This window comes from Nansenia antarctica (assembly GCF_963989245.1).
Source record: "Nansenia antarctica genome assembly, chromosome: 3".
Taxonomy (NCBI): domain Eukaryota; kingdom Metazoa; phylum Chordata; class Actinopteri; order Argentiniformes; family Microstomatidae; genus Nansenia; species Nansenia antarctica.
In genome coordinates, this window is record NC_137688.1 from 65368931 (window position 1) to 65379168 (window position 10238).

The window sequence follows — 10238 nt, forward strand, 5'->3', positions numbered from 1 at the left end:
TCTCTTCGCCCCGCTCCCCTCAGGCAGGAGGGTGCGGTCCCTAAATACTGTGAAGGCCCGACACACAAACAGCTTTTTCCCCACAGCCATCCGGCTCCTAAATGCCGCTGCCCCCCCCCCCCCCCTGACCTGACCCCTATCTATCTACCCTCCCTCCACCCCCACCCAGAGAGCTTTGGACTGTCTGGATATGAACACTTGAACACTTGATCTCTGCACTTTATATTTATATTAATTATGACTCTTGCACTTTGATGTTGGTTTGCACTGTCTTGTCCTGTCTTGCACCTGTCCTGCTGTAAACCGTGCTCCATGGTACCAAACCAAATTCCTAACATGTTTACATGTCATGGCAATAAAAGTCTTCTGATTCTGATTCTGAAGTTCCTCCATGTTGCTATTGTTGTGGCTGTGTTGTGTCTCGTGAAAATATACGTCACCACCATGGCGCGCTTTTATGACGCGTAACTCCGCCTACTATCTCCTACTCCTCCTACTCGTTCCTGGTCTCTTGTGTATAGTGGAAAACCAGAAATGTTCAAAAGCGTGCCGAAGCGCGCCGAAGCGAGCCGAGCCGAGCCGAGCCGGGCCCGATAGTGGAAAAGCGCCATAAGTCATAGGGGCTACCAGAGAGGTTTGAGACTAAGTCATAGGTGGCTACCAGAGAGGTTTGAGACTAAGTCATAGGGGGCTACCAGAGAGGTTTGAGACTAAGTCATAGGGGGCTACCAGAGAGGTTTGAGACTCAGTGTGTTGCTGTTTGGGGGCTCCCCTACCACCATGATGTCGTCCTTCAGCTTGCGGCTGCGTATGACCAGCTCCAGGTCTGCCACGGCGCCTAGCCGGCCCTCCAGGGTGGTGCTGCCGTCGTTCACCACGTTCTCCACAGGGAAGTCGTTAGCTGTCGCCCAGCGCTCATAGTGCTTATACCTGGAATAGGGAGACATCAGTGTTCATAGTTCTAATATAGTTCGGAGCACTTCGAGCTGCAACGTTTGCATGAAAGGCGCTATACAAATAAAGTTATTATTAATATTAATATTATTATTATTATTATACCAGGAATATGGAGACATTAGTCTTCATGGTGTATTGGACGACAGGTGAGCATGATATGTTACTCACAGCTTGAACTGAACAACTGTAGCTTGCCACTGCTTTTTACTACAGTGGGGGTATACTCTGTCACACCTTGAGAGCACTACACAATCACACTATTAGCTACTGAACTTACTTGTCTGCGTTTGTGACCAGGTAGACTTCACTGAACAACTGTCGCCTAGAGAGAGAGATATGTTACAATGTTAGGGGAATTCAATCAAATGACCATAGGCCCCTAGGCAGACTTGACAGTAGAACAGCTGAGTAGATTGTGTGACTGAGACTTTTAAGTGTTCAGGGGAAGCTGGTGGAGACAACAGGAGGATGGGCTCATTGTAATGCATGGCTTGGAAACAATAATTGTTTGATACCATTCCATGTATTACAATGATGCCTGTCCTCCGATTTCTACTCTCACCAGCCTCCAATGATCAGGATGATGTCATCCTACTGATACTGTAACTCACGTGTTGACTGTCTCCCACCAGAAGTCCAGGATCTTCTTGCCTCCTATGCCTGGTAGCAAGGCTTTGGGTACCCCAGCTAGGTGCCCATACAAGCCTGTCACATCGTTCTACACAAGTGTTGATGAATGAAATGTCCAAAATAAATGTTTCTGTGTAAACTGTGTATAATTAATTCAAACGTAACATTTTCACATTTGTGATTGATTTAACGTTCCAAACAGTGTACATGCAAATATGCATGCTATATCGCATGGCAAGCCAATACATGCAGTTCTAACGGTGACTGAACGTTGTGATATTGAACATAGCTTTGTGTACCTTGAGCAAGCGGCTACATTGCATAGTTCAGTAGCTTTAGACGGCGGTAGATGTTTAAACTGTCATTGCATGTATACGCATTGAAAATCATGCAATCAACACTATTATGCACTTCATTATAGAGTGGCTCAAGCTGAACTGCAGGTGAGCGCTATGAAGTCCAGTCAACCACGTCAGCGAACTCTCACCTATAACAGTCTTCCCTCTGTTTACTTATTAATTCATTAACGTACCTTTATCTGAGTCTCTAGAAGGGTGCCGTGGCCAGCGACCAGTAAAATGCAGATCATTTCTTCGCTCGAGGTTGAAATACCTATCACAACACACAATAGAGTGTACAGAATCTAGGTGTCTGGCTACAGCACGACTAGAAGTTGAATGTAACAGCAACCGCTGATAGAACTAATCATTCTTAAAGGGCCAGTACCCCCGAATCATTCTTAAAGGGCCACTACCCCCGAATCGTGATGATGCCGAGTTGATGATGAATTTAATCCCAGACAGAGTAGGCTACTACAGAACAGTTATACATAAGAGAAAATAACAGAATATACAGTACGTATATTCTCAAACTACAGTTTATGCGCTAATGAACTATTCATAGTCTAGACTCTAGACAATTGACACTTCATTTCTGCTGCTAAACGTCACATTATATTACAATAGATTACATTAGATTAGATTAAACATTAAAGTGAATTCTGTGTGAAAACCTGTTTTAACAGACGCGTTAGTGCACAATATTACAAAGAGGCAAATAGGAAGAATGAGAATAGAATATCAATAAAGTAACAATTTAATAGTTCAAAGAAACAAGAAACAAAATAAACAAACTGTATGTAAACAAATGTAACTTTTACCGTAAGTCTAACGCGAGAACACACAGGAGATGGCGCTTACAGGCCTAACCCAAAACTCAAAGAATGCATTTCCTGTTTTCTATGGAAGCATAGTAGACTCAATTCAAATGCTAATGCAATATGAGATTGCAATTGCATGTTCCACTTTTGCATGTATTCTTTCAGACAATATTCAAATTCAAATGCAATTCTAATGATTTTCATTTTCATGTACCTGATGTGCACATTCGCTGTCAATATTAAAATTATAATGCAAATCCATTTGACATTTAATTTCCAAAGTCATGCGCTGCTTTGTAGCTGACAAAATTCAAAAGTTCATTCTAATGTGAAAATGACTATGCAATCCCAAAATAGCATATTCATTTGCCACTTTTGCCTGCGTTATTTGAGTCAATATTCAAATTGTAATGCAATAATGTGATACGCAATTGCATTTACATGTTCTAGGAAACACATCCGCTTTACAGCTGACAAAATTCAAACCGTTAATGAAATTACATTAAACTAAGATAATACGGTGGTTATCATTGTTAATGTAACCAGGGAGTAGCTAAAAGGACTGTAGAATTTAGGAAGGGCTGGTTATCTAACTAACTCTGAGCTAAATAGGCAGTGCAGGAGGATACAGGCAGGGGGCGCCAGCAACCCTTTAGACTAGCAGTACTATCGTTAGCATTAGCATTAGCATTAGCATTAGCATTAGCTACCAGACAACGAAACACACAGCAACGGTATCCAATATGAACAAACACATTTATTATACAAATTATATATATATATATACCTCCCAAATATACTCCCTCCCCGCCGGCCACACACACACTCACTCACTCACTCACAGTACCTGGCCTGGAAAAGGCTTAAAGTCCCGGACTGAGAATGAGCTCGTTGAGGCCTGGTTGGAGCTCGCATGTGCTTTGAGTAAGGCAGCAGACGAAGGGGGGGGGGGGTGACGTAGCAACTCGAAGGGAAAGGGGCTTCTTCGAAGTCCACAACGAGGTGTGAAGGGCTCAGGTCCGGGGGTCCACGGTAAGCTCCGGTGGAGTCAGCGGTCGGTCGCAATCCACGCGTGGAGGCGACGGCTCTGTCCAGCTTGGGTCTCGCTTGGTCCAACGTTCGCAGCCGGCTGCTGGCAAGGCTGGCTAACGGGGACACAGCTAAACGGGCTATCACAGTTGTGAACTCAATAATCACTTGGCGTCTTCAGCTTCAGCACGGTGTGCGTTTTACTGACTCCGCCATCTTAGGTCGACTTCTCGTTACTTCTCTCTCGTTACTCTCTCTCGTTACTCTCATCACTCTGATTCTCGTCACACTGACGCACAGAGCACTTCCGTCCCTATATATACACCACCGAACCTAGCATCCGGGTCACGGACACACCCCGGATATACCACGTCATTAAACATATACATAAACATTACAATAACAATACATACACCTTCATGAAACGTACAGGAATAGTATAGAAAATAATAAAGGAAATAACAGGGCAAAATAGGGCTGATTTGGGGAAACTAAACTGGCTCTAAATTGTGGGCCTTCATAACAGCCGCCCCATGAAACCCTCGGTTTCATTTAACTAGGGAAGGCACACTGGCTAGGCTGCTCTAGCAGCGTGAGGTAGGAGGTGATAGTGTCCTTCGTAATTTGAGGGAGCTCAATCAGGCGTGCCACAGGTCGGGTGTAAGTGCGACCACCAACGTCCACGATGGCCGTCCGCACCCTTCCATCCGGACCCGGCAGGACCTTGGTCACTCTGCCTGTCTGCCAGGCGGCGCGTGGAAGGGACTGGTCGATCACCAGTACCACGGCACCTTCGGACAAGTTGTCTCTCTCCCTCGTCCACTTCTGCCTGACTTTTTTGTCAATCTCCATCTGCTTTCTGGAAGACTCCAATTCTCTCTCCAGCCCAGCTATCTGGGTTTTCAGCATGTCCCTTTGCTGCTCCACATCCAACTTCTGATCCTCCATAGGTCGGAACTTCCTCTGGGTGGCCTCTCTCAACTTCGTTTGCTTGGCAATCTCCTGACGCATCTGATTCACCTCCTCCTCTTTAATCCTGAGGTCAGATGCCCTTTGCTGATTGTCCAGGGACTGTTGCTCCATACTCAAGGCGTTGTGCTCGTTCTCCTGCTGGAGTTTGGTGTTTCTGACTTGCAGCTGCTCCAGCTCCTTTGTGGTTCTCTCATGGTTGATCTTCTGCTCCCGCAGCTGCTGCTCCAGCCTCTGCTGCTCCTCTCTGCTTCGCTGGCCCGGCTGGTTCAGCACTTTGATGTCCGACTGCTTGGCGTCCAGCTCCGTGTGCAGCTGCTTCACTTCCTTCTCCAGAGACGTGATAGTAGTCTGGTCTTCCTGGGATAGCTTTAGTGCAGTGGCAACCTTCACTGAGTTGGTCACTGTCTCCGCATTCAGCTCTCTGCATTTTGTCATCAGCCGCTTCTCACTCACGTGGGACTTCAACAGGGCACTAGTCAGCTTCTCATATTCAACCCTGAACTTATCCAGGCTCTTCTCTCCGACCAGCTCATCGAGGACCTCCTGGAATTCCTTCTGCAGGGAATCAAAGCTGTTCCCCTCTCCCTCGGGTTTCTGGACGTTATCCCGTAGCGCCGCATTCATGGAGTCCACCCTGGTGTGAAGGCAGTTGATGGTCTGCACTTCTTCGGTTCGGACATGGAGGGATGACGTAGCTCTCCCGTTTCTATCTCTCCACTCGGTAGCGCCTTGGAGGGCCCACCCAAGCGCAGTCTTAACAGCCATCGGGCAGCCTCGTGGTCCTCTCAGCGGAGGACGGAGCGACACGATCAGTGCAGCGTTGTCCGAGCCGATGAGAAGGGTTGGCTCCGCTCCTTCTATCGGATGTAGGTCTACTCGCCGTAGGTGGGAATATCTTGCGCGTAATCTCTCCAGGGGGTAGTCGTAGCGGGAGAGCGCTAGCTGGTCTGCGGTGAAGACATTCTTAAGCCGATATCTGTCCGACGGCCGCCCCGCCGGGGAGATAGAGAAGTTGATCCTCGCCCCGGTGACCTCTTTAAGGTCGCGACGTATCGTGCGCAGAGTCAGCTTCTCCTCAGTCCCTTGGAGCCCCAACTGGCGCACTGCCTCCTGGAGAAGGATGGTCCGTTCCGACCCGTCGTCTAGAACGGCGTACGTGTCGTACACAGCGTTGTTGTGGTGAAGTCGGACCTTCACCACCTTCAGTAGGACCTTGGAGCCGCTGCTCCGGGCTGGGTCTAGGTAGTAGACAGGTGTTGCCTCTTCCGGTGCGCTACCGGACCTAGGGCTTCTGGTGCCCTCCGTGGACCTGGCGAGGGAGACCTCGTGTAGGATGTTGAGGTGGACCTCCTCACAGCGGTTGCACTTTCTCCTCAAGGTGCAGTTCTTAGCCAGATGGTCGCGCCCACAGTTCCAGCACCTCTTGTTCTCCTCGAGCCACCTCTGCTTGGCCTCGGTACTCAGGTTGTTGAAGTCACTGCACTCATTGAACCAGTGCTCGCTGGTGCAGTACGGACATGGCGGTGGACCTCTCCGTCCCTTTTGAGGGGGTTGAGAGGAATCCTTTCCCTCAGGTCGGGCTTTCCTCTCTCTCCGAGGCTCCTCCTCCGTGTGCAGCACTCCTACTGGGCGTCCTCTGTTCGAGCTCGGCCCGTCCCAGCGGTCTCCCTTCTCCCTCTCCTTCTTCGGCTCAGCGTAACCCATGGCGTCTACGTTGGTGTCATGCACTTCCTCCAGTAGGAACTCCGCGAAGGCAGCCATGCTCAGACCCAACTTCCCGGGGTTACGAACGCGCTGCTGTCGCCGGAACCTCTCCTGCCGGAAGCGTGGGATCTTGCGGAGCAGCCGCTCTACGTTGGAGGTGCTGTTGATCTCGCTGGCGCCAGCTGGGCCCTGCGTCTTCAGCATTCCAACCAAGGTGTGCACGCGGAGCGCGAAGTCATCTAGCGCCCGTTCATCCTTGATGGGGGCCTGCTGTTCGAGGGCTTGCAGTTCAGCAAGGGCGTGGTTCCAGGGACGACCGTAGCGGGCATCCAAGTCGGCGAGCGCTCTGGTGTAAGGTGTCGGTGCGGAGGCATGGGCCAGAACCATGTTGTGGGCTCTGGGGTTCCTCACATGCTGAAGGAGAATCGCATATTTGTAGGACTCTGAGCAGGAGTCGTCCAAGAGCGTGTCTAGGCAGATGCGTAGTTCCACATACTGGCTCCTGTCCTCGTCCTTGAAGAAGGGGAACTTGGGTCCCTCCACCTGGGGAAACATCCTGTAGTGGATGATCGGGGCTGGAGTGACGGTCTGGGTGTCCGGCCTGCATGCGTTTTGGTGCACTGGAGGACCTAAGGGTGTGCTACGCTCTTGGGGAATGGCTCCCCTCCCGGGCAGCGACGCTGGCTCCCTCTGGGCCGCGTAGCGGTCGGGTCCCTGGTCCTCTTCCTTCAAGGTGGTCAGCTGGGCCTGTAGTTGGACAGTCATGGCGGGGGTCATGGAGCCATCGGCGGGGGGTTCAGGAGATGGCACTCGAGAGGGCCGTGCGGATGATGCTCTGGAGCTACGGGCCGACGGAGCTCTGCTGATGCACACGTCGCGCATGGTCTGCATCACTTCCGCCATCGTCTCCGCGTGCAGTTGCTCTCTCCCCATCTGGAGGCGCTCGCGCTCGAACTGGATGCGTTCCCTCTCTAACGCCTCCTGGCGCTGTCTCTCCGCCGCACGTTCCGTCTCTAACGCCTCCTGGCGCTGTCTCTCCGCCGCACGTTCCGCTCCGTTCATCTGGAGGCGTTCACGTTCTAGCGCCTCCTGGCGCTGCCTCTCCGCCGCGCGTTCCGCCCCCTCCATCTGGAGGCGTTCACGCTCGAACTGGAGGCGTTCACGTTCTAGCGTCTCCTGGCGCTGCCTCTCCGCCGCGCGTTCCGCCCCCTCCATCTGGAGGCGTTCACGCTCGAACTGGAGGCGTTCCCGCTCTAACGCCATCTCGGCCTGTTGGCGCATACATTCAGACAGCGCGGCACTACTCCCTCTGGAGTGCAGGCTATCCGCCCCAGAGGCAGAACTGCCCACGGAAACCCTGGACCGGGAGGAAGCCACTGAACGGCAGGAGCTAGGTCTCGAGCGCGCCGTACTGGGAGGCAGATCGTTAAGGCTGAGGCCCTCCCTCTTCCGCCCGCAGGCGCTGTCGGACCGGGCCTCTCCTTCCTGCTCTTCCGTTTCTACGGCAAAACCCTGCTGTTCTGCCATCTCATCCTCAGGCTGGTGCTCTTTGATGGCTGTCTCGGTGCTAGCCACCCGCGCGCCGGCGGACACCTCGGCCTCTCCGACCACTGTATCCCGTGGAGTGCGCTCCTCACTACCACTCAGTGAGCTTTCGAGCTCAAGCTCATACTCCTGTAACCTCGGAGGCAACCGCGGGACTCTCTGTGGTCGTGGCTCTGGCTCAGGGGGCGGAGAAGGGGGGGTAACTGTCTTGTCTGGTTGGCTGCGCTCAGCCATGCTATCACTACACAACCTATCCGGCTCGAAGGACCAATTGTAACCAGGGAGTAGCTAAAAGGACTGTAGAATTTAGGAAGGGCTGGTTATCTAACTAACTCTGAGCTAAATAGGCAGTGCAGGAGGATACAGGCAGGGGGCGCCAGCAACCCTTTAGACTAGCAGTACTATCGTTAGCATTAGCATTAGCATTAGCATTAGCATTAGCTACCAGACAACGAAACACACAGCAACGGTATCCAATATGAACAAACACATTTATTATACAAATTATATATATATATATACCTCCCAAATATACTCCCTCCCCGCCGGCCACACACACACTCACTCACTCACTCACAGTACCTGGCCTGGAAAAGGCTTAAAGTCCCGGACTGAGAATGAGCTCGTTGAGGCCTGGTTGGAGCTCGCATGTGCTTTGAGTAAGGCAGCAGACGAAGGGGGGGGGGGTGACGTAGCAACTCGAAGGGAAAGGGGCTTCTTCGAAGTCCACAACGAGGTGTGAAGGGCTCAGGTCCGGGGGTCCACGGTAAGCTCCGGTGGAGTCAGCGGTCGGTCGCAATCCACGCATGGAGGCGACGGCTCTGTCCAGCTTGGGTCTCGCTTGGTCCAACGTTCGCAGCCGGCTGCTGGCAAGGCTGGCTAACGGGGACACAGCTAAACGGGCTATCACAGTTGTGAACTCAATAATCACTTGGCGTCTTCAGCTTCAGCACGGTGTGCGTTTTACTGACTCCGCCATCTTAGGTCGACTTCTCGTTACTTCTCTCTCGTTACTCTCTCTCGTTACTCTCATCACTCTGATTCTCGTCACACTGACGCACAGAGCACTTCCGTCCCTATATATACACCACCGAACCTAGCATCCGGGTCACGGACACACCCCGGATATACCACGTCATTAAACATATACATAAACATTACAATAACAATACATACACCTTCATGAAACGTACAGGAATAGTATAGAAAATAATAAAGGAAATAACAGGGCAAAATAGGGCTGATTTGGGGAAACTAAACTGGCTCTAAATTGTGGGCCTTCATAACAGTTAAATTCTGCCTAGTCCTATACTGTACTCTGACTAACAGAATTGACGATTAAAGCATTCTCTCAAGTTGCTTACACTTTTATTATAACTCCGTGTTGACCTTCTACATCCAGCTCTCCACATGGCTGTGTCACACTCAACTTCGTCCGTGCGGAAACAAACCTTATGTTTTAATACAATCCTATTGTAACATCCCTTTTCTTTTACTGAACTAAAATATCCTATTGTAACATCCCTTTTCTTTTACTGAACTAACAGGGAGCTAAACAGTGAACAGTGAACAACATAAAAATCTTTCAAAACCATTTCTTTTTCTCTCTTTTTTTTTTTTTTTCTTCTCTCGAACACACTGTGCGCTACAAAACTCAGCTCGCATAGTCCATGAGATATCCGGGCCTAGCAACTGCTCGACCCGATCTAGTGGTTACAGTCTGTGTGTCCCCTATGTCCCTGCCCGGAGTAGCAGTAGCCTTTGGTGTGCTGTGGGTCTCTGGGCTCTGTGCCCCACCCGGAGTAGCAGTAGACTTTGGTGTGCTGTGGGTCTCTGGGCTCTGTGCCCCACTGGGCTCTGTGCCCCTGTCCTGTCTCAGGTGTCGTCGATTCCGTCGAAGGACAGCTCCGGTGTCCAGCTCCACTCTGTAGGATCTGTGGTCCACAGGCTGCACCACTGTCGCCTTTCTCCAGCTTGTGTGTGGTTCGAAGGGTTGAATTCTGACATGCTCTCCTGCTTTCAGCGTGTCCAAATCACTGGCTGTTCTGTCGTAGTACTTTGCTTGTCTCATTTGTCCTCGTCTCATCTGCTCTGGCGTTGTGCGTTTCACCTCCTGCTGCAGAAGACTATCCCTCGTTGGTAGCAGGGTTCTGGTCCTCCTACACATCAGTCTCTGAGCTGGGCTTGTATCTAGCCCTTGAGATGGAGTGTTGCGGTGATCCAACATTGCCAGGTATGGGTC

At 50.9% G+C, this 10238-nt stretch overlaps 1 protein-coding gene across 3 annotated transcripts in view; it reads right to left on the reverse strand.

Annotated features, from left to right (window-relative positions):
• The window catches only part of gkup (glucuronokinase with putative uridyl pyrophosphorylase), a 33796-nt gene extending 24403 nt beyond the window's left edge, over positions 1-9393 (reverse strand). For all 3 annotated transcript variants that reach the window (XR_013937378.1, XR_013937379.1, XM_080526874.1), the window contains exons 1-5: positions 9361-9393; positions 2120-2199; positions 1569-1675; positions 1235-1279; positions 777-930 (exon numbers count right to left, since the gene is read on the reverse strand). Coding sequence is in view for 1 of the 3 variants with exons in the window: in XM_080526874.1 (XP_080383000.1) it covers positions 777-930; positions 1235-1279; positions 1569-1675; positions 2120-2176 (363 nt within the window). In the remaining 2 variants the exon portion in view is untranslated. The remainder of the gene's footprint in view (positions 1-776; positions 931-1234; positions 1280-1568; positions 1676-2119; positions 2200-9360) is intronic.
• Positions 9394-10238: the final 845 nt, after the last annotated feature.